This window comes from Crinia signifera, chromosome 1, assembly GCF_055691185.1.
Source record: "Crinia signifera chromosome 1, ASM5569118v1, whole genome shotgun sequence".
In the NCBI taxonomy this organism is placed as follows: Eukaryota; Metazoa; Chordata; class Amphibia; order Anura; family Myobatrachidae; genus Crinia; species Crinia signifera.
In genome coordinates, this window is record NC_139217.1 from 203,593,161 (window position 1) to 203,618,530 (window position 25,370).

Below are 25,370 nucleotides of genomic sequence, written 5' to 3' on the forward strand. Positions count from 1 at the left end.
TCACACAATGATCTAAGCCCTCCTCCTCCCCCTCTAGAAAATTTAAGAGAGTTTAGCTCTCATCAAAAACACAGAAAACAACTGTGCCTTCTAAAGACATGGTATCACAAATCCCCAAGGAGAGTTCAAGGGTGTTAGCGGTTGCTATGCCTGACCTTCCCATCACTGTACGGGAAGAGGTGGCTTCTTCCACCATTTGCACACCCTCTGCATATGCTGGAAGGATCCCTCACAGTCCAGTTCCTGATTTTGAGATTGAAGGTGTCAATGTTGTACATCAAGAGGAGGATATTGATGTAGCTGGTGCTGAGGAGGAAGTTGACGAGGAGGATGCTGCTGATGGTTATGTGGTTTGCTTAAATGAGGCACCAGGCGAGACAGTTGTTGTCCATGGGATGCAAAAGGCCATCGCCATGCCTAGGCAGAAAACCAAAAAATCCACCTATTTGGTCTGGAATTATTTTTATCCAGATCAGGACAACAATTGTCTCGCCATATGTAGCTTATGTGTCACCTGAAGTTCATTTATAAGTCAGTGTTTAGTTCAGAAACTGTGGCTAGGACAGTATGCAGTCAAGGGACACCTAAATCCCTTCATCCTGTTCTATCCAAGCACCTGAAAACCACACCAACAAATCACTCATCGTCAATTTCCTCCTCGATCCAGTTTGGAGGTAATCCTGCAGGCCATGCCACTGGCATTACTAACTCCTCTTCTATACAGAATTTCTCCAGAGGATCCTGCAGCGCTACACCTACTGTTGCTGTTGCTGCTGGGAGTCATTCATCATCCCAGAGGAGGAGTCGGAACACCACTACGTCTTTCATTAAGCAACTTACGTCCAACAGTCATTTGTGATGATGACAAAGTATGACATTCATCCTATGGCAAAGCAGATAACTGTGGCCATGACAGCTATGTTGGTGTTATACATGCATTCGGTATCCGCCATCAGTAGATTGGGATTTAGACGATTGATGGAGGTATTGTGTCCCCGGTACCAAATCCCATCTAGATTCCACTTCACTAGGTAGGCGATACCCAGGATGTACAGAGACGTCTGAAAAAGTGTCCTCATTGCCCTGAAAAATGTGTTTGTACCCACTATCCACTTAACTACAGACATATGTACAAGTGCTACAGGGTAAACTAAGGACTGTATGACTGTGACAGCCCACTGGGTAGAGGGTGCAGGACGGGGTCCAGACAGTCGGGATCCCAACAGTCATTTACCCAACGTTGGTGGCCCGATGGCCACGTCCACGACCCCAATTGAGGGAAACTAGAATAGGTGGTGAGTGTAGCGTGCCACCGTGCCTGCAGCGTGGCGAGCGCAGCGTGGCGAGCGCAGCGAGCCCGCAAGGGGCTTTGTTGAGCTCACCATGCTGTCTGGGTCCGGCCAGTCTGGATCCCGATGTCGGGATAAGGACTGTCGGGATCCCGACTGTCAGAACCCTATACCACACCCCTGGGTAATGCATCACCTTCTGCAGTAACAGCAGCAGCATCTCTGAAATGTCAGCTCCTTCCAAGGCAGGCTAAGTTGTGTTTCAGTAAGACTCATAACGCAGACAACCTCTTAAGGCCCCCATACACTATGCGATTTTCGGCGGATTTCACCCGATGTCGGCACTTTGGGCCGATAAATCAGGTGAAATCGGCCAAAATCGCATGTGTTTGACATCTGATCTGATCAGATGCGCGGTCCCGTGCGCATCGGAACTGATCAGGTGGTCGGACCTGCTGAACATAAGATATATCAGCATCTGACCCATCATGGGCACATCGTGGGTGCTTTTGCACCCATGATGTATCAGATCCGATATATCTTTATGTGTTGGTCCCACCCCCCCGCAGTACGCATACATCACCGGAAGCCGCCGCAGCCGCCTGTCAGGCTGTCACTGAAATTGTGATCACCCAGCCTTACCGGCGCCGCTCCCTCCGCTGTGCACCTGTCACTCAGCTGCTCCCTGCTGCCGCGCCCTCCGCTCCAGCCGCTCCCGCACGCACTGACAGCGGCTGTATACAATGCCACTGCTGCCGCCTCCCTGGGTCACCCACTCAGCTCCTCAGATCGCTACAGACAGACCCCTAGATCCACAGAGGACCCATTTAGTGCACAGACTGCCTCTACCTTAGTGAATTCTGGATTATATTGTTGAGAGGGAGGGAGAGACACACACACACTCTGAGAGCTGATGGCCATGAAGTGCCCAATGCCTGCCTTACACTGTTTATATACACATATATTCAAGGGGATTTGAGCCTCTATATTATGCTATTCCTAATATTATTTGGAATAAATATATATTTATAGAGATGATAGACTAGCATAGACTACAGTAACCATGTGCATGGTCCTTGTGAGATTTTGCATTGGGCATAAGGAATAATTAATGAGCCCTATCACTAGGACAGGTGAGTAACAGGGATGCAGTTTAAATCCAGGCGGTCGGGATCCCGGCGTTCAAAATCCCGAACGCCGAAATCCCGACACTTTCTCCCCCCCCGTGGGTGTCTACGACACCCTCGGAGGGAGAATAAATTAGTGTGCCAAGCGTAGCGAGGCACCGGGCGTGGCGAGCGCAGCGAAGCCCGCAAGGGGGGGCGTTCCCATCCCCCCCTTGTCGGGATTTCGGCGTTCAGGATTCCGGCGTCGGAATTTTGAACGCCGGGATCCTGACCGCCAGCTTTTCATGCCGAATCCGAGTAACAGACACAGGGGCAGTGAGTACAAATGTGCTGACCTATCTCTGTATATCCTGTGCCCTTTTAGGGACAACTAAAAATAATTATATAAAAAATATTATTAAATAAAATAAAAAAATAGAAACCGGCTCCAGGTCTCCTGGCACAGGGGACGTGGACTTGCAGGGACAGCTTAGGATCAGGAACTCTCGCTGATGGCTCAGGGCAGCTAGGCCGTGTGGCTTTGTAAATCACATGACACTGTGCGTCAGATTTATTTATTTAATTTATTTATTTACAGTGTCTTATATAGCGCAGCAGATTATGTTACAGTGTCATATAGCGCAGCAGATTCCGTTACAGTATCTTATAATGCGCAGCAGATTATGTTACAGTGTCTTATATAGCGCAGCAGATTCCGTTACAGTGTCTTATATAGTGCAGCAGATTCCGTTACAGTGTCTTATATAGTGCAGCAGATTCCGTTACAGCGTCTTATATAGCACAGCGGATTCCATTACAGCATCTTATATAGCGCAGCAGATTCCGTTACAGTGTCTTATATAGCACAGCAGATTCCGTTACAGTGTCTTATATAGCGCAGCAGATTCCGTTACAGCGTCTTATACAGCGCAGCAGATTCCGTTGCGCTTTACAAAAGTAGACAGTGATCAAACAAACTGGGTAACAACAGACAGACTTGGGGGTTAGAGGGCCCTGCTGCAAGCTTACAGTCTATAGGATAAATCACATGTGATTTATCTGACGCAAATTGGATGTAAAAAATGGCACATCAAGTGTCAAATTGTATGTCGGCCTCCTGCGAAGCTGCCAGGGAAGTTCAAGGGAAATCAGATGCAATTTACAGGTCAGATAAATCTTACTAGTGTATGGGGGCCTTTAGAGAAACTGAGGGAAATCATTGCACAGTGGCTTAGCACACTAAAGGTGGCCATACACATGCAGATTTATCTTCAGCTGGTTGGAACAAAAACATGGTTATGGATGAGAGCAAATGACAGTTGACCATTTGCTTGGAAATGCTGGAAAACTGACAAACTGTCACTCATCCATAACCATGTTTATGTTCCAACCAGCCAGATCTGAAGATAAATCTTACTAATGTATGGGCACCTTTAGACTCTCCTGGGGATTTGTGGTATCGGACAATGCCAGTACCATTGTGCAGGCATTACATATGGGCAATTTCCAACATGTGCCATGTTTTGCCCACACAATAAATTTGGTGGTGCATCATTTTCTTAAAAGGGAAAGGGGCCTGCAGGATATGCTTGCAGGGGCCTGAAAATTGTTGCTTGCCAAAGGCAATAGAGACTTGTTAAAATCTTTCTGGCTTCAACAAAATCTTCCTAGATGTCAATGGTGCGAACCTTGCCGATCCGGCCCCCTCACCTCTGTTCAGGCAGCTTCATTGATACTGAAATTGCAGATTGTACTGTGTAATTATTGCCCTACTACTAGGTACATGGATTATAAAGTCAACTGTAATTAGGTCAATTTAGACCTCAAAAGGGTGACAGGCACAATGTTGACAATGGAAAAGGGTTGGCACAAGGTTCGAAAAAGAAAAGTGTCCACACAAGCAAAGGGTCCCCACAAGAAAAAAGTTGACACGAGTTGTTTTTATGTCAACTTGTAGATATAAGCACAAGAAGCACGAATTAGTGTACCGTGTACCCTTGCATGGCTCACTTCACCATGCATTGGACCAGGTACCTCAATCCACTACAGCTGTGCTCAATCTACTACAGAAGTACTGTAGACATTCATCTAGGAAAATTTTGTTGAAGCCAGAAAGTCTCTATTGCCTGCAAAGAGAGCTTTATCCAAAATGCCAGCTATAAATGAAATAATGAGTTTTACATGCACAGCAGAGTGTATGAAGCAGAGCTTCCCGTGGTTTGCTTAATACAAAACTTTAAATTCTGAACAAAGAGATAAGGTGGTACCAGAGCCAGACTGGCCTTCTGCCAGTTTCACAAATACCAGAGGGTCAGTTGCCATATGGGCTGCTCTCACCAGAGCCACTGAGGGGGCCTGGGTGGCAGCACCTGACTTGCAGTCAATGACGAGCGGATGTTGTGGTCGAACCAAATGCACAATGCTGCCACCCGGACTTCCCTTGGCGGCATTGGCCAGACCGGCTCATATGGCCAGTGATGACACACAGGTGATAAACCAAAAATTAGGTTGTATTTAAGAAACACTGAATGATGTATGATCTGGGTACTGTGGGATAGGGGTGCTGTACAGGTGTGCTGTCCTGTGTGCCATAAAAATTAATGGATCCACTTAGATTTATAGTTCACCTGTAAATAATTTTTTTTTAAAATAAAGACACACACACACCAAGAAATGTAGAACTTTATTACATTCCTTTTACACCAATATACATTATTCTTCCTCACTCCCATGCAGGTCCACCACAGCTTACCACGTATTGACAGTGAGGTAAGCTGGGTTCCCACTTGGGAAGCCTCTTAGCCCTGATTGGCTGTAGATTTCTCACAAGGGAAGCAGCTCAGCCCTGACTGGCTGAAACCGTCTCCATGGAGATGCCTACAGCCAATCAGGGCTAAGAGGCTTCCCAAGCGCTTAGGACAGCGAGATTCTCCGCGTGGGAGCAGGAAAGGGTAATGTATATTGGTATAAAAGGAATGTAATAAAGTTATATTTTCTTGGTGTGTATGTCTTTATTTTAAGATTCTTTTTACACATGAACTACAAGTCCCATTAATGCCCTGCATGCTGGGACTTGTGGTCTGCCAAGTCCCAGCATGCAGGGGAGGCCTTCTGTAACTTGTAGCTGTACTGTAAAATGCAATATTTTTATTATATATTTTACAATTATCAGCCCGGCGTCCACCACCCCGGGACGCAAGGGACAACCCCATCTTCATGGTGGATGGTGGTGGTGTTGGGGTTCTGGCTCCCCCATGGACCCATTTCAGGACTGACCAGTCACGTTGTTCATGATATGGCTGGGGGACCTTGTATAAAAAGTGTCCCCCGACTGTGGCATGACACTGCTGGCTGTTGGAGTCCGGTGCTGGTTCCAAAATATGGGGGACCAACAGTTTTTTTGTTCCCTGTATTTTTAGGAACCAGGACCAGTCCAAGTGCCTGGTACTTGTTTTAGAAATACAGGGATCTCCTACACATTTTGTCCCTTATATTTATGAAACCAGGACCGATTCAATGAGCCTGGGGATGGTTGTGTTCAGGAGGCCCCCCTCCTGAACACAACCATCTCCAGGCTCAATGAATTGGTCCTGGTTTCATAAATATAGGGGACAAAATGTGTAGGAGATCCCTGTATTTCTAAAACATGTACCATGCCATTTTTTTTTTTAAATGTTCACTTTAACACATTTTTTTGGGACAGACTGTCAAACTCGCCAGCCTAAATTTGGTCTATTTGTTTTGTGATTTTTGGCAACATTTACCAAACATCACACCTTATTATTGTGAGATGTATACTTTATAATGGGAAAACATCTGGATGTGAATTGAAGTGTGACAAAAAATCGAAAGGTCAAAATGTGCGAATTTAATAGCGATTTTTACCGCAATTAGCATCCTATTACATGTGCGATTTTCAGAAAACATGCAAATTCAGACGTTTTTTACCAAAAATCGCACATGTCTAAAAATTGCAACCTATTACATTTTGCCCATAGGCTTACAGTATATTTGGGATTAAAGGGCCAATTTTATCACCAGGGAGGGAGGGCGAGAGTGGAATGGGGGTGGATGAGGGTGGCACATGGACATGGGAACGTCCAACGTTTAATGGGTGTCCTCATGAAAATGCTGGGCATTCCCATGGGTGTCTCCAACCCCTGCACTATGCTGCCCCCCACCCCATGCACCGCTCTGTGCGAATGGCCTGGCAACATTGTAAATCGCTGCAGACGTTCCCACATGGGACTTGCACATGCGCACAAAAGACTGTGCGCATGCACAGTTCATCAACCATCTGAACAGGGCCGAATAGATCAGAATGAAACCCTATATTATGTATTATTTGCATACAAAATGTTATGTTACGGTGTTTTACTGGAAAACACTGTAACTTTCCATTTTATATGCAGATACAGATGTCGTATACACAGAATATAGAAATGCTGCATCATTTTAATCAACAGAAGCTGCTTCTGTGTCCTATGCGTTCGTGAATAAGAAGCATTTTGATGGAAAAAGTTGCATTTAAAGATGCTTGGTGCCAGCAAGATATGCCATGGCATGGTGTGACTATAAGGGCTATTTATCATGCAAGGAGGCTAGATCTATGTACACACATGTGTATTAACATACAAAAGTTCTATTCAAATGTGATTTCACAATGTAATTAGTGTTGGGAGCACAATACACATAAAGATAAATTAAGTTTAAAATGTAAAAAACTTTTTTACCTTTTCTCCTGCCATAAAAAACACTTCCTCATTGACCACTGAGGGTGGGCTTGGCTCTGCATCGGGAGTCACGCTTCGCGAATCAGGGATAGCAGAGAATTCTGAACATGGTTTACATTCCGATGCTAAAAGTGAGAATGAGAACACAAACTTATTTCTGCCCAATATTATTATTATTATTACTATTATGGGAAACCAACATGAAGTTTAGGCTAATTGTTGCTAGGTCTAGCTTATAACTGAACGTGAATGGATAATCTCAAGCCTAACCTTCCCCAGATTTTGGTTAATTTTGGTATAGTCTGCCAATAAGTAATGCTATTTAATAGGCCATCAGTTCTAATTATAATTGGGTGTGGATCATATGGTCACTCAAAAGTTGGTCGACAGTCATTAGGTCGACATGGGTCTAGGTCAACAGGTCGTTAGGTCGACATGGGCAAGGTTGACAATCAAAAGGTCAACATGGGGTTTTTCAGGATTGTCGACACAAATGTGGATACTGAAACGTAGCACCGCAACCCCTTGCATGGCTCGCTGCGCTGGCCATGCTTCGGGAACGGTTCCCGCTACGCTTGGCACATTATTTTATTCTCCCACCATGCTCTAGTGGGACGGTAGGGCATGAAATACCGCCTGTCAGCACATGACGGCTCAAAAAAAAGTGAAAAACCTTTTCACTGTCGACCTTGCCCATGCCGACCTAATGCTTGTGTCAACCTAATTACCTGTCGACCTTATCCCATATCGACCTTTCAGTATGTCGACCTAGTGGTGTCGACCAACTTATCTTGGCGGCTGTATGCAGCTGCTTATGAAGGGGGGTGCTGCCTACCCTCTGTCAGAGCAGCTGGGCCCAGGACAGTTGTCCCCATAGCACCCCCCTAATGGCGGCCCTGTATTTGACATCCTGTCTGACCCGATGCGTGGTCCAGTGCGTATTGGATTGAGGATGGGCTGCACATAAAATTTGATTGATCTTTTGTGCAGCCAGAAGCTGGGCACGAGGGGGGGACAGCGGCAGAAGCTGGTGGCCAAATAGAGCCGGTGGCTGGAGGGCGAACAGAGGTGGCCACCAGGGGGTGGGCAGGGGACACTGCGAGCCGGCCAGGGGACCTGAGGGGCAGGCATGGAAAGTCAGGCAGTGGGCGCACTTAAAGAAAACCCATACAAATTATAGGGCAGCCAGTGAATGGCTGAGAGCTCTCTCAACCAATTGCTGAGTGGCTGAGAGAGCTCCCAGCCAATCACTATCTGCCCATTAATTTGTATGTTTTTATTTAAATGTAGCTTGGCTCCCGGCTCCTGGCTCCTCCGCTGCCTATTTGAGTCCCCTTTGCCTGGCTCCTGGCTCTCCCCCTCCGCCTCTTGCAGCTCGGATATCCCCCCCTCCTCCCGCACCCTCCGCCTGCAGCTCTCCAGGACTTTACATGTGATAATTGCATTCGACAGTGACAGTTCTCTCTCTCTCATACAGTTACTCAGTAATAAACAGCTGAGATATGGCTGAGTATAATCAAGATTGATATATTAGTCATTCAAAATTTCAGATAAAGGGCCAGATTGTCTAAGCTTCAAAAGTGATCAAATGGAGAGTGATAAACAGCCAGCCAATCAGTTCCTGTCTGACATTTCTCAAACACAGCCTGTGACATGGCAGGTAGGAGCTGATTGGCTGGCTGTTTATCATCTTCATTTTATCACTTTTGAAGCTTAGAGAATCTGGCCCTATGTCAGATAACAGTAAATATAGAAAATAATAAATGTTTTATTAGGCACAAGACTTTAATGTGCACCATATTGACTCTGACTATCCTGGTTTATTTTTGCATTGTACACATTTATTTATTTTTATATTTTGCTGCTGTGATGTTATTTTTATTTTAAATCTGTTTAATACTTCTTTCATATTTCCTTTATATATTATCCCGTGACAGGGATACGTGAGTGTCTCACACATACGGTCGTGCCATGCCACGCTGAATGGCTCACCAGGGGCAGCGCGAATGAGCGTGGATTCATCTGTACATCGACGAATCTGATTTTGGTGGTCAATCACACAAGTCTGTACAGTTAATATTAATCCCTGTATCTGTATGGATGGTCCTCTGCTCATTATGGACAACACACCATATTTATTCCTTATTGAATCCTGCAGGGGTGTGCTACCACAGACAAAAATAATTGATACTTCGAGTAGAATAGAACAAGGTTTGTCGCTGTGTGGTGCAACGGAGAAGAAAAGAATCTTATAAAATAAAACTTTTATTAATTTTATTTAAAAAACTGCGAAGTATGACAAACATTGAATGTATACACAAACAAGTGAATAAAGTGTGAGTTAAAAAAAGCACGTGCGGGGTCCTCGTGTGTCTTTTATGACCCCTTATAATACAATGATTGGGTGAATTAGATAGGTATAACTGATATTTTAACTCTCCCTACAATTGGGTGACTGAACAGCCGATTCCCCAGGTGGGAGGAATTAATAAGTTATACTCTATATGAATATAAATGGGTATCTTCTCATCTGCAGGCAAGTATCGCAAAACCTGTCAAGCAAGTCCACATAGGATACCGTAGATACTTGTATGTTTGCTATTTATCGGACATCAATGTGGTTATTGTGCAGTAATCAATATGCATCTGCCTTCATTTGCAAAAATCTCTGTTAATCTGCATGACTATTTATTGCATAGGGCCCATCGTTTATTCCTGCTGCTTTAATAGTATTTCAGCAGTTGGCAGAATAGTATATAGCTTACAATTGCCAGTCACGGCAATAGAACAAGTTTACAATTGTCTGTATGGGTGCTATGCAGGTCATCACAGTTTCATTAACAATATAGCAGAGAATATACCATTAGTTGATATGGTATCCGATACAAAGTATATAAAGTATAAATGTATTAAGCCTTAACAAGAGATAAATGCAAGGGTGATAAAGAGAGATAAACATCCAGCCAATCTGCTCCTTACTGACTTTTTTCAAACCCAGCCTGTAACATGGCAGTTAGCAATTGATTGGCTGGACATTTATCTCTCCTTATCACCCTTGAATTTATCTCTTGTTAAAGCGTAAAGGCCCCCATACACTAGCCGATTTTGGTCAGATTTCAGCCAGATCAGTCGGATCTGGCCGAAATCGGACCAAAATCGGCTAGTTTGATGTCCCCTCAGATCCGATGCGCGGTCCCGTGCGCATCGGATCTGCGTCGGGTGGTCGGACCTGCTGCACGTCCGACCACCCGACTTGGGACCTAGTGGGGCGGCGCGGCGGTGGAGGGAGCAGGGGGGGCTGGGGACGCTGCGGGGGACACGTCTGTGTCCCCCGCTGCTGGGGACAGCGTCTGTGCGGCGAGAAGGTAGAGGGAGCAGGGGGGGCTGGGGACGCTGCGGGGGACACAGGCTGCATAGAGCCGGGCAGGGAGAGCCGGCCGGGAGCTGTCAGTAATGAATAAAAAAAAAAAGCCCATACAATGAATGGGCAGCCTGTGATTGGCTGAGCGCTCTCTCAGCCAGTCAGCAATTGGCTGAGAGAGCGCTCAGCAGCCAATCACAGGCCTCCCATTCATTGTATGGGCTTTTTTTTTTATTCATTACTGACAGCTCCCGGCCGGCTCCCCCTGCCCGGCTCTATGCAGCCTGTGTCCCCCGCAGCGTCCCCAGCCCCCCCTGCTCCCTCTACCTTCTCGCCGCACAGACGCTGTCCCCCGCAGCGTCCCCAGACCCCCTGCTCCCACCTCTTAGCCCCCCCCCCCCCCTGCTCCCCGGGTTTTTTACATGTGATAAATCGAGACGATTTATCACATGTAAAAAATGGCACATCAAGTGCCAATCTAATCAAGCTCCCCCGGGGAGCAGCCGGGGAAGCTCAGGGGGAAGTCGGGGGCGACTTGTCCTAAGGACAAGTCGCCCTAGTGTATGGGGGCCTTAATACATCTGTCCCAAAGTCACAGGCTGATACGTCCTGCTTCTGCTGTATATGTAGCCGGCTAGCAGGATAGCATATTGCCATGCTCACATTAACTCGTGCAAAAGGCAAGTAGTTTATACGCGTTTGAGCCTGTGGCTGGGTGGAGTACAAACACCGTATAGGTCTCCACAATATACTATAATAATAACAACACACAAATATATAACTACATTAGAGTCACAATCCTTCACATCACACCATGGAATTTCTTCACTTTCACACATATTTATAATATAACACCGACTAGAATACAGTACTGTACACTATTTTATACACAGGCACCTACTTGGTAGCACGTTCCTGGGTACATAATATATCACTGACTCTCTATATTTACATTTTTGGTCAATATAATACGGTCACCACAGTACACAATATTGAGTACAGAAATGATAATTTAGGCACTTAGAATATATTGCACACCTCATTATCCTATTCTTATTGAATTAATATAAAGTATTAACTGTCACTCAGTGGACTATCAATAATTATTCATAACAGATAAGCTGAACTTAACTGGACAATTGAAGTGGTTAAAGTTTATCACATAAAAGTCTATCAATTGCGGATTTCATACTCACTGCGGAGTGTACGCCGACCCGTTAAGCGGTGCGGGTGTCTTTCATGTGCCGCCTCCCCTGCCTCACTGTAGTGTTGTTATACTAGTCCTTTTCAGGACTCTAATGCTGCTTTCCCACTGCTGAAACGGGTCATTACCCGTTTTTTTTTAACGGGTTTTTAAACGGCAAGAGCCATAAAGACCCTTTCCCACTGCAGCTTTTAAATGGTAAATTACCGTTTAAAAGCCGTTTTTGGCACATTCACACTGCCGTTTAAAAACCTGTTTAACCCATAAAAAATATGAGGGGGGGGGATTAAAAAAAAACCAGCGTGGGGTCCCCCCCACAGCTGTAACCAGCACCAGGCTGAAAGAGCCGGGCCGGTAATTAAAAATTAGGGAACCCGACAAATAGGGGTTCCCCGATTTTTAACAACCAGCCCCAGGCTCCAGGTCCGGTTCCAAAAATACGGGGGACAAAATTAGTAGGGGTCCCCCGTATTTTAAGAACCAGCCCCAGGCACAACCAGCCAGCAGGGTAATGCCACAGCCGGGGGGAGACTTTTTATACAAGTCCCCCTGGCCAAAGCATTCATCCCTACGACCAGTCAGCCTGGCCAGGGGCCCTGGGGGAGTGGGGACCCCCCAATAAAGGGGGGGTGTATTTATTTATCTATTTTTTTTACTGTGGAACTACAAGACCCAGCGGGCCCTTTAATGCCCTGCAGGCTGGGACTTGTGGTTCTCCAAGTCCCAGCTTGCTGGGGAGGCTTGCTGGGACTCATAGTTCCACAGTTTAAAACAATAGGCTGTTTTTTTTTTAATCCCCCCCCCCTCATATTTTTTATGGGTTAAACGGGTTTTTAAACGGCAGTGTGAATGTGCCGTTTAAAAGCTGCAGTGGGAAAGGGTCTTTATGGCTCTTGCCGTTTAAAAACCAGTTTAAAAAAAACAGGTAATGACCCGTTTCAGCAGTGGGAAAGCAGCATTAGAAAGCAGAGCCATACCAGAGCCATACTATAGTAGTAGTAGTACGTTTATTTATAAGGCGCCGCAAAGTGTCCGCAGCGCCGTACATAGCAAACAAAAAAATTACGAGGTAACGTACAGGGTGTGTTGAAAAATACAGTATAAATAGGGGTATAGCTGGTAGAACTAAAATCAGCATCAGTTCAGAAGTAGGTGTCAAAATTGTCGAGGAGACTGAAGATGAAGTAGAGGAAGGGAAGAACAGGACAGGAGCACAGGTGAGGTAAAGAGGTAGGGTGAGTACGTGAGGAAGGAGGGCCCTACTCATAAGAGTTAACATACTAAAAATAGGTGGGTGGACGAACGAAAAACAACAGGATAAGTAGGAACGGAGGGGAATGGAGGCAGGATAGGAGGATCAAAAGAGGTTAGGAGGAGGGATAGGCTAGTCGAAAAAAGTGGGTTTTAAGGGAGCGCTTGAAGGAGGTAAGGGAATCAGAAATCCTGATGGGTGGCGGGAGGTTGTTCCAGTGCAGGGGGGCAGCGCGAGAGAAGTCTTGGACACGGGAGTGGGAGGAGGTGATTAGGTGAGAGGTCAGTCGGCGGTCAGTGATGGAGCGAAGAGGACGGGAGGGAGTGTGGATAGAGATCAGTGAAGAGAGGTAAGGAGCGGTGGAGGAGGAGAGAGCCTTGTAGGTGGTGGTGAGGAGTTTAAAGAGAACTCGGAAAGGAATGGGGAGCCAGTGAAGAGATAGACAGAGGGGGGAGGCGGAGGTAGAGCGGCGGGAGAGGAAGATGAGCCTAGCAGCAGCGTTAAGAATGGATTGGAGAGGTGCGAGGCGGGTGAGAGGTAGCCCAGAGAGAAGGATGTTGCAGTAGTCAAGGCGGGAGATGACAAGAGAGTGAATGAGAATTTTGGTCGCGTCAGTGGAGAGGAATGGTCTGATGCGTGAGATGTTGCGTAGGTGAAAGCGGCAAGACTGTGAGAGAGCACGAATGTGGGGGGTGAAAGAGAGGGAGGAGTCAATGATAACACCGAGGCAGCGTGTTTGGTCGGTGGAGGTGATCTCGGTTTCACCAATACTGATGGAGATAGTGGGAGAAGATGGGATGTTCGGGGGATGGAAGATTAGAAGTTCAGTCTTAGCCATGTTTAGCTTCAGGAAGCGTTGGGTCATCCAGGCTGAGATGGCCGTGAGGCATTCGGAGACCTTGGACAGGAGTGATGGGGATAGGTCGGGGGAAGAGAGATAGATTAGGGTATCATCAGCATAAAGGTGGTAATGAAAACCATAGGAGCTGATGAGGGTGCCCAGAGAGGTGGTGTAGAGAGAGAAGAGGAGAGGGCCAAGGACAGACCCTTGGGGAACACCGACTGGCTGCGGGGTAGTAGGAGAGGAGGAGCTCGGAGTGGAGACTGAGAAGAAGCGATCGGAGAGGTATGAGGTGAACCAGGAGAATACCGTGCCAGTGATGCCAAAGGAGCGGAGGGTGTTGAGCAGGAGAGGGTGGTCAACAGTGTCAAAGGCAGCCGACAGATCAAGCTGGATGAGGATAGAGAAGAGGCCTTTGGATTTAGCCGATATTAGATCGTTAGTGACTTTGGTCAGGGCAGTTTCAGTGGAATGTAAAGGGCGGAACCCGGATTGGAGGGGGTCGAGAATGGAGTTAGCAGTAAGGTGGCTTAGGAGACGATTATAGGTCAGACGTTCTAGGAGCTTGGAGGCAAAAGGGAGGAGGGAGATGGGCCTGTAGTTGGATGGAGAGTTGGGGTCCAGATTTGTTTTTTTGAGAATTGGGGCGACAAGAGCGTGTTTGAAGGAGGAAGGGAAGATCCCAGAGGATAGGGAAAGATTAAAGAGGTGAGCCAGGTGAGAGCAGACTGACGGACTGAGACGACGGATAATATTGGAGGGGATAGGATCGAGCGGGTAGGTGGAGGGAGAAGCGGATTGAAGGATAGAGTGGACTTCAGCAGCAGTGGTGGGGTGAAATGAGGACAGGGGTTGGAAGGAGGGGAGTGGGGATGTAGGAGGGGAGGAGGGAGAGGGTGAGGTCATGGCAGCAGTGATGGCAGTCCTGAGAGAGGAGATTTTGGTTGAAAAGTAGGTAGCAAAATCAGCGGCTACGATGGAGGACGGAAGAGCTGGAGGAGGGGGGGAGAGCAAGGAGTTGAAGGTGGCGAAGAGCCTGCGGGGATTGGATGATTGGGAAAGGATGAGGGACTTAAAGTAGGATTCCTTGGCCAGAGCAAGGGCAGAGCTGAAGGAGGAAAGAATGAATTTGAAATGGAGATAATCCGCGAGGGAGCGTGATTTCTTTCAGAAGCGCTCAGCAGTGCGAGAGCACTTTTTAAGGAATCTTAAATACATTATACTATACATTATACTATACATTTGCTGTATATACATATACAATACATTATACATATACAATACATTATACTATACATTTGCTGCTCACCCACAGAAAACTGTTGTGAGAGTGTGGGAGAAATTGAGCTGCAGGAGAGAAACTGATGCAATGCTCTACACAGATAATTTCAATGGAGAAAAGTGCATTCATCACCAAATAGGCAAATAGTTATACACAGTTAATATCAGAAATTAATGTCCATGGTAGGAAAAAAGCTATAACTGTAATCGGAAGTTCACAAATGTCTCTTGCTTATATCACACTCCAATGTAGTGTTATATAAGACAGGTCCTATATCTGTAAAATATATATATATATAAGCCAGAAAAGTAGTATTGGTTTGATGGTTTCCGGTAAACAGAGACTGAACTAGAATCTGTATTTCAGGATCTGGATAATTTCAAAGGGTAAGTTATGGGGAATGCAGTAAAAATAAAACAGCGCAGTTGTCCAATATACTACAACGCAGTGTGGAACATACAGTGCCCCATTAATCTGGGTAACAGTCATATTTTGGCATGTTGTTGTAACCCTTTTTAGAAAGCAATGCTTATTGAAACAAATCAGTGTAGTTAATAATAATAATAATAATAATAATAATAATAATTTTATTTACATAGCGCTCTTTCGCCAATAGGACTCAAGGCGCGAAGACAAGTCATGGAGCGGATTCTGTGTTCGGAATAAAGCAAAAAAAAAAAAAACTCACAAAAAAACAAACAAACAAGTAACTGTGCACCTGGGCAAAGCCAAGTTGCACTACCGGTGCAGCATATGTTAAATGTGCAGAGGGCCTGATTTAGACATGAGGGGCATCTCCAATGTTTGTTGTTTTGACTATAAAAATGATTAGAATAATACAAAGATGATAGTAAAAAGTTGCAAATATCTTCGTTCCTCTAATTATTTTAAAACCCTTGAGTATACTGAAGTCACTGTGCAATGGGGACTGTCATACAAAGTGGGTGTGTGTCCCGTATTTTCTCAGAGTGTGAAGGTCGAGCTCTGTGTGTTTAGATTCCGATATCTTGGTCCCGGCAGAGGAGTAACGGTGGCCAGTCTGAGCAATCTTAAGCTACTCATATTGCTTATGGCTGTGACTATCGCCATCAATGGTGATCTGATGTTGCATCTTTGGATGCAGCAGTGCTGCATGGAGAAAAGCTTTCTTTCTATATACGCCTCCTGCTTGATTATAATATTTGAGCATCATTGCTACATCTTTGGACACAGCAGTGAAGATCACTGTGTCCATCTCTGACTCAGGGGCAGATTTATTAAGCTTGGAGAAGAGATAAACTGGAGATAAAGCGGAGAAAAGGTAAAAGGAGATAAAGCGGTACTTGTGAGTTATCCGGGCTGCCGATTTTGTCCTTAAGTTTAGTTAACTTAAGGACACCCGACCGACGCGATGCCCGCGATTTAGCCCCAAATCGGGGGTATCGCGTCGGTCGTGGCCGTTATAAGGGGCCGCGACGCGATGCCCGCGATTTCCCAAAGACAGTAATGTTAAAAGACACGATGGACCCGATTTCCGACCCGATTTCCCATAGACAGTAATGTTACAATAAAATGACAATGTGAAATTGGCCAATATGGGCATTTCACATTGGATATGTTTTTTAAAAAAATGTTTCATGGCCCCCCACCACCGTTAACACCACCCCGCTATTGACGCCAACCCGAAGCGTGGCGAGCCCGCGAGGGGCGGCGGTACGCGTCCTCCGACCTTTTCATACCCCTACTATCCACTAGGGCGTGGAGTGAGAATAGAATAGTGTGGCGAGCGCAGCGAGCCACCGAGCCCGAAGCGTGGCGAGCGCAGCGAGCCCCACGAGGGGACGCGGATACCTTCACAGGTATCCGCGTGCCCTTGCGGGCTTCACAGGTGTCCGCGTCCCCTCGCGGGGCTCGCTGCGCTCGCCACGCTTCGGGCTAGGTGGTTTGCTTCGCTCGCCACACTATTCTATTCTCACTCCACGCCCTAGTGGATAGTAGGGGTAAAAAAGAAAAGGTCGGAGGACGCGTACCGCCGCCTCTCGCGGGCTCGCTGCGCTCGCCACGCTTCGGGTTGGCGTCAATAGCGGGGTGGCGTTAACGGTGGTGGGGGGCCATGAAACATTTTTTTTTAAAACATATCCAATGTGAAATGCCCATATTGGCCAATTTCACATTGTCATTTTATTTTAACATTGTTGTCTATGGGAAATCGGGTCCATCGCGTCTTTTAACATTACTGTCTATGGGAAATCGGGTCGGAAATCGGGTCCATCGTGTCTTTTAACATTACTGTCTATGGGAAATCGCGGGCATCGCGTCGCGGCCCCTTATAACGGCCACGACCGACGCGATGCCCACGATTTCGGGCGCGATGAAAAAATCGGCAGCCCGGATAACTCACAAGTACCGATAAAGCACCAGCCAATCAGCTGTGTTTGAAAAAGACAGTTGGGAGTTGATTGGCTTTATCTCCTTTTACCTTTTCTCCGCTTTATCTCCAGTTTATCTCTTCTCCAAGCTTAATAAATCTGCCCCTCTGTACCAGAGAAATTTAGATTTGAGGGGTGCATGTGAAAATGATATTTAAATTACAATCATCTATATATTATGTCTAGTGCCTGTGTGACTCTGAAGCACTTTCATCTGTTGGCAGCTATTGAAACTACAACTACATCTACTAGCATTCGCTTCGAGCGGGCTTACTAGTGTAATAATAAAGCTTTCCATTATTTGTGGGTTGCATGTAAAAGCAAGCAGGATTTACCTTACATGTAAAAAACTGTAAATTTATTTGCATTGCAACATGGGTTGTTCAGTTGCACAATTACTGTCTTTTTGATTTGCTACCAATTCCAGAGGGTATTCAGTGTTGGTTGATAGACTGGCAGAAACAGCATATTTTCCAACTAAAAAAAAAAGGTACTTGTTTCCTAGAACGGCGCCCATCACGGGCATCGCATGTACATCGCATGCCATTATAATGGCATGCAATGCGACCGATGCGATGGCCGCGATTTTACATAGAAATGCATGGTAAAATGTAAATTGCGTCGGTCGCATCGCATGCGGCCAAAAAATCGCATGCGATGCGACCGACGCGATTACCGATTTTACATAGGGAACAATGTTAAATGGCCCAATTGACCCGATTTTACATAGGGAACAATGTTAAATGGCCCACAGACCCCAAATAGCCACCCTGAAGAGTGAAATGGCCCCCCCCAATTGTTAACGCCACCCCACCATCAACGTCAACCCGAAGCGTGGCGAGCGCAGCGGGCCCGCGAGGGGCGGCGGTACGCGTCCTCCGACCTTTTCATACCCCCACTATCCACGTCGGCGTGGAGTTGAGAATAGAAAATGTTGCGAGCGTAGCGAGCCACCGAGCCCGAAGTGTGGCGAGCGCAGTGAGCCCCGCGAGGGGACGCGGAATACGAGCCCGAAGCATGGCGAGCGGACGCGGAATACATGTTAAGTAATCCGTGTCCACTCGCCACGCTTCGGGAGCGTGTTCCGCGTCCCCACGCGGGGCTCGCTACGCTCGCCACGCTGCGGGCTCGGTGGCTTGCTGCGCTCGCCACACTTTCTATTCTCATCTCCACGCCGACGTGGATAGTGGGGGTATGAAAAGGTCGGAGGACGCGTACTGCCGCCCCCTCGCGGGCTCGCTGCACTCACCACGCTTCGGGTTGACGTTGATCGTGGGGTGGCGTTAACAATTGGGGGGGCCATTTCACACTTCAGGGTGGGTATTTGGGGTCTGTGGGCCATTTAACATTGTTCCTTATGTGAAATCGGGTCAATTGGGCCATTTAACATTGTTCCCTATGTAAAATCGCGGTAATCGCGTCGGTCGCATCGCATGCGATTTTTTGGCCACATGCGATGCAACCGAAGCGATTTTTTTCCTTGCGATGCCTAAGATCAAAATCGTGGGCGCCCTTCTAGGAAACAAGTACCAAAAAAAGTCTAATTGATTTAGCCTATTCAAGGTCACTTGAATGTCAACTCATTTCATTTGCCTCGCCTGTCTAAAATCCAATATTTAGACTTTATGGGGGAAATTTACCAATATGAAAAACCTAGTTTTTCGTATTCGTATTTTCCCTACGGTTGCATACGACTGTTTAAGTCGTATGCAAACTCGTGTTCCGGAGGATCAGTTACAAAGCAGTCAGATACGACTGCTTTGTAACTCTCCGATGGTGTAATGATTCATATTAGCGGCCGTATATACGGCCGCTAATACGAATTATTTCTAGCAGTCTGCACGGATCAGTCAGATCCGTGCAGGCTGCAGTGTAAAAAAAAATAGAAAAATAAATAAATTTAAAAAAAAAACGGCGTGGGGTCCCCCCCACAGCCGAAACCAGCACCAGGCTGAAGGAGCCGGGGCCGGTAATTAAAAATCAGGGAACCCGACAAATAGGGGCTCCCCGATTTTTAACAACCAGCCCCAGGCTCCAGGTCAGGGGCTGGTTCCCAAAATACGGGGGACAAAATGACTAGGGGTCCCCCGTATTTCAAGAACCAGTCCCAGGCACAACCAGCCGGCAGGGTAATGCCACAGCCGGGGGGAGACTTTTTATGCAAGTCCCCCCGGCCAAAGCATTAACCCTACCGACCAGTCAGCCTGGCCAGGGGCCCTGGGGGAGTGGGGACCCCCCCAATGAAGGGGTCCCCCCCCTCCAGGACTTACCTGACCAGGCTGAAGCCTGGTACTGTCCCCGATGCCCCTGGGCGGTGGGCATCGGGCTGATTATCGTGTAAAAATAAGGTTAAACTATTGTTTTTTACTGTGGCACTACAAGTGCCAGCAAGCTGGGACTTGGAGAACCACAAGTCCCAGCCTGCTGGGCATTAAAGGGCCCGCTGGCACTTGTAGTTCTACAGTTAAAAAAATAGTGCACAAAACACACTGATACACTTTTAAAATAAAACTTTATTACATACAAAGCCCACACATACTAATACTTACCTATCTTTTTTCCGTAGGTAGCCCTGATGTCCTGTGTCGGCGTCTTCTGGTCCTGTGTCGTCTTCTTCCTCCATGTCGACCGTCGCTGTCGCCGTCCGGATCCGACGAAATCCATTTGGGAAGCTGTGGAAGGAAACCATACTCACCTGTCCCAGCGCGACGTAGTCCAGGTAAGGGTCTTGGCAAAAAAACAAACCGACACGCGAAACCAAGCGGACACGGAGACGCACGGTGTTTGTTTACATCGTGCGGCTCCGCCTCCCGAATGCCGCTATTGGCCGCCTAGCGGCCAATCAGGAGCCGCTAGGCCGCAAGGCGGCCAATAGCGGCATTCGGGAGGCGGAGCCGCACGATGTACACACAGTACCGTGCGTCTCCGTGTCCGGGCTGGATTCGGGTGTCGGTTTGTTTTTTTGCCAAGACCCTTACCTGGACTACGTCGCGCTGGGACAGGTGAGTATGGTTTCCTTCCACAGCTTCCCAAATGGATTTCGTCGGATCCGGACGGCGACAGCGACGGTCGACATGGAGGAAGAAGACGACACAGGACCAGAAGACGCCGACACAGGACATCAGGGCTACCTACGGAAAGAAGATAGGTAAGTATTAGTATGTGTGGGCTTTGTATGTAATAAAGTTTTATTTTAAAAGTGTATCAGTGTGTTTTGTGCACTATTTTTTTAACTGTAGAACTACAAGTGCCAGCGGGCCCTTTAATGCCCAGCAGGCTGGGACTTGTGGTTCTCCAAGTCCCAGCTTGCTGGGGAGGCTTGCTGGCACTTGTAGTGCCACAGTAAAAAACAATAGTTTAACCTTATTTTTACACGATAATCAGCCCGATGCCCACCGCCCAGGGGCATCGGGGACAGTACCAGGCTTCAGCCTGGTCAGGTAAGTCCTGGAGGGGGGGGACCCCTTCATTGGGGGGGTCCCCACTCCCCCAGGGCCCCTGGCCAGGCTGACTGGTCGGTAGGGTTAATGCTTTGGCCGGGGGGACTTGCATAAAAAGTCTCCCCCCGGCTGTGGCATTACCCTGCCGGCTGGTTGTGCCTGGGACTGGTTCTTGAAATACGGGGGACCCCTAGTCATTTTGTCCCCCGTATTTTGGGAACCAGCCCCGGACCTGGAGCCTGGGGCTGGTTGTTAAAAATCGGGGAGCCCCTATTTGTCGGGTTCCCTGATTTTTAATTACCGGCCCCGGCTCCTTCAGCCTGGTGCTGGTTTCGGCTGTGGGGGGGACCCCACGCCGTTTTTTTTTTTATTTATTTATTTTTCTATTTTTTTTTACACTGCAGCCTGCACGGATCTGACTGATCCGTGCAGGCTAAAACGCAAATAGAACAGGAAAATGGTGTTCTATTTTCCTGTCGTATTTGCGTGGGTGTTTTACACCACTAAGCAGCCGTGTTATCAGTACGGCTGCTTAGTAAATCAGAAACCACCATTCTTTTGAATGGTGATTTCTGACGTATCCTATCGATGGTGTAGGGCATTCGTATTTGTAACTACAAATACGAATGTTCCATCTTTAGGACTACGAATTGTTGTATTTTTGGGATTGTAAATCCCGAAAATACAAATTCGTAAAAAAAAGGTGTATTTCTCCCTACGAATACACCTTTTTTCCACGAATCCATTTTGGTAAATGTCCCCCTTTGGGTCACATTTAATAGGATGAGATATTTTGCATTTGCAAATTTTAGTTAAACAAATGACTGAATTCGAAAGTTTTTCTGAAATCACACATTTAATAGGGGCCAATTGCAATCAAAATTGCACTTTTGCCGTGAAAATCACACATTTTGACCTGTCGATTTTTTTCTCACACTTCAATTTGTATCCAGATGTTTTCCCATTATAAAGTATACAACTCGCAAATTTAATAGGATGTGAATTTTGGAAAACGTTACCAAAAATCTCAAAACAAATAGAGCAAGTTCATCATGGCGAGTTTGACAGAACCATGTACAGACCAGTGCGATATGTGCACAGCCGGGGGAAACTTTTATGCAATTTCCCCCACCCAAAGCATTCATCCCCATGACTTGTCAGCCAGGGTAGAGACCCTGGAGGAGTGGGGACCCAACCAATAAAGGGGATCCCCCCCTCCAGAGTTACCCCTTCCCGGGGGTAACGGCTGTCCCCGGTGCCCCTGGGGTGGTGGGCACCGGGCTGAAAAATGGTTACTAATAGATGAAACTATTCTGTGATGTTGTGGAACTACAAATCCAAACACAAATGTTTGTTTACATTTGCAGCCCCTCCCACATGCCATGGGTTATTCCTGCCCACCAGCCAATAAGGAGTGGCCTTTGGTTGTATGAATTATTGTATTTTTTTTATCCTTAGTTGTTTGCAATTTCAATTGCTATCTAAAGAAACATAATCTCCTCTGGATGCATGTTTTTCTTTGGCAATAGGCCCCATGTGCTGTTTGGCCCAAACACAATGCCTTCGGAGTTATTATAAAACATTGCATTAGGCTGGAACCATGACCAACAATTGTTTAACAAGTAGTTTCTACAATAAGCAAATGACAGAAGGATAATTTATGAACTACTAAAAGTGCCTTACTCCATCATAGCAAAGGACAACCAAAATCAAAGTAATTTTCTGGTGGATAGAAATATATTGCAGCCTAACAAAAGACGGAATGTTACGAAAAGTGGGTGAATTTCTAAACAAAAACTTCTAAAACAACATCTGTAATGCAATTTGCACCTTCATACACAAGAGTTACAGTCATTTACCGAGATCCCTCAGTTTCAAAGTGTTGGAAATGACATAACTGTTTGTTACCCTGGCCGGTTCTCGGCCCGCTTGATTGATATTCGGCAGACGGGATTCAATGTCCTGTCTGCCAAATGATGAGAAGGGGGCGTGTCCGTGAGAAACAGCCGTGGAACGTCGAGATACGTCCGTGATCTTGACAATCCACAGCCGTGCTCTGGAAAATGGGCCTGACTACTTTTGGTCTGGTCCATTCTGCCAAGATACCTCTTCAATGCTGTCAGGAACGACAGCATTGAATAGACACCCTCCACTATTTCCCCTGTCGGAAATAGCGGTGGGGGATTAAATACCCCCCATAATGAATGAATAAATATAAGATGACAAAAAAAATGTCAGGACAAATTTATTTAGCAAAGATACCTGATATTATGTTTATTTCACTTTTGTTACTACACCTTTTAATTGAGAATGTGTAATCATTAACATTCCACATTTGCAATTTAGAGACTTGCTACTGAATTTACTACTGTATGTCAATCTGGCGCAAAAAGTAGAATTTTGTTTACAGAAGACTTGCTATAGGGAATGTGGAAGACAATTCTTCAGGGTCAAGGTTAGTTTCTAATGATAACTAAAGCAAAGTAAATCTCACACAGCTGTCCCAGGATGGATGTGTCTGAGACTTGCATACTTTCCTTTCGGGTTAAGGTAGAAATGAATTTAGTGTTGATGTTTAATGTTTCCATTGCATGGAATCCTGAAAGTTCTTAAGCTTGTAGAACAGCAGAGATGTACGCACAATTATGGGTAAAAAAAAAAAAGACACAATATTTGCCTGCTAGAGAATCATGATTTCTGTGTTATAAAGTTAATTGTTTGGAACTTTATAACACCTCTAGTCCCAATTGCACAAAAGAAACTGTAAATGCTTACCCCTGGTTTGAAACCATAGTGAACTTTGCATCAGCGGGTCAGATGAAGATTTGCCATACTAGGTTTTAGGTTCACTGTATTGTAGTTCCATGACATACCGTATATACCCGAGTATAAGTCGACCCGAATATAAGCCGAGGCACCTAATTTTACAACAAAAAACTGGGAAAACATCAAGTGGGACCCTCACTCGAGTATAAGCCGAGGGGGGCTTTTTCAGCATAAAAAATGTTCTGAAAAAGTAGGCTTATACTCGAGTATATATGGTAAGTTTTTTTAGCGATGTTTAAGCTTCAGTTTTTAAAACACCACATATGTTATGTTAGAAGCCCCAATCATACAGTCACCATCACAAAATGGTGGTTCTGCTAGGTTATTAAGTTCCCCTCATAGACTCAAATGAGGGTTAGGTACCAAACAAAAGATAATTATTGTAGTCACTAGTATCCACATACTGTAGCTACATTAGTTTGATGTATTTATTAGCAGCTGTTTATATAGCACACACATATTCCGCAGCGCTTTACAGAGAATATTTGAACACTCACATCAGTCCCTGCCCCAGTGGAGCTTACAATCTGTATTCCCTACCACATGTACACGCACACACAGATATTCTAGGGTAAATTTTGTTGGGAGACAATTAACCTGCAAGTATATTTTTGGATTGTGGGAGGAAACTCATGGAACCCCATGCAAGCACGGAGAGAATATACAAACTCCACACAGTTAGTGACATGGTGGGTAAATGCTATCATTATCATCTGAAGCTCAATTTTGCAGGAGTTCTAGGTTTCAGGAGTTCAGTGAAGAAAAGTAATCATTGCCAGAGGGGGGCTGCTTGAGGCCGTCATAGATGAGTCAAAAAGGGGGTGGTGCCTTGGAAAGTTTCCCTCATTTTTTTATTTTTGGAGGATACAGGAAGAGAGGGTGCAGTAATTGACACTACTCCACTGGCTATTACAACAATTCAGGAGAGATTTTGGTTACAATTATATATATATATATATATATATATATATATATATATATATATATATAAATATACACAGTATATATATATCAGCAAACAGCAGCTGAGAAATCATACAAGTCCAGTCTTTGGGGTGCAACTGTATTGAAGTGCCTCGTGCCTCAGTTATTTTCAAGCTGTATACAAGTGCCACAGTTATCCTGAGTTGTATCCAAGTGCCTCGTGTCTCAGTTATTCTCAAGCTGTATACAAGTGCCACAGTTATCCTGAGTTGTATCCAAGTGCCTCAGTTATTCGCGAGCTGTAAACAAGTGCCGCAGTTATTCTAAGTTGTATCCAAGTGCCTTGTGCCTCAGTTACTCTCAAGCTGTTTATATCCAAGTGCCTCAGTTATTCTCAAGCTGTATACAAATGTCGCAGTTATTCTCAAGCTGTATCCAAGTGCCTCAGTTATTCTCAAGTGTATTCCTGTGCTACAAAGCTGTACCCGAGTGCCGCAGCTAATCTTAACTTTGTTCCAAGTGCCTCAGTTATACACGTGCCTCAGTTATACACAGTTATTTCCCAGTGCTGCAGCTATTCTCAGGTGTTTCCAAGTGACTCAGTTATACACAGTTGGCTTCAAGTACCACAGTTATACTCAAGTGTATTCCAGTGCTGCAGTTATCATTAGCTGTTTCCAAGTGCCTCAGTTTTACTCAGCTGG

General features: G+C 46.0%; 1 protein-coding gene across 1 annotated transcript in view; it reads right to left on the minus strand.

Moving 5' to 3' along the window:
* The window catches only part of ARHGEF18 (Rho/Rac guanine nucleotide exchange factor 18), a 298,383-nt gene that overhangs the window by 237,762 nt on the left and 35,251 nt on the right, over positions 1 to 25,370 (minus strand). Inside the window, 1 exon segment of the mRNA XM_083179196.1 lies at positions 7,129 to 7,253. Within this exon segment, the coding sequence (XP_083035322.1) occupies positions 7,129 to 7,253 (125 nt within the window).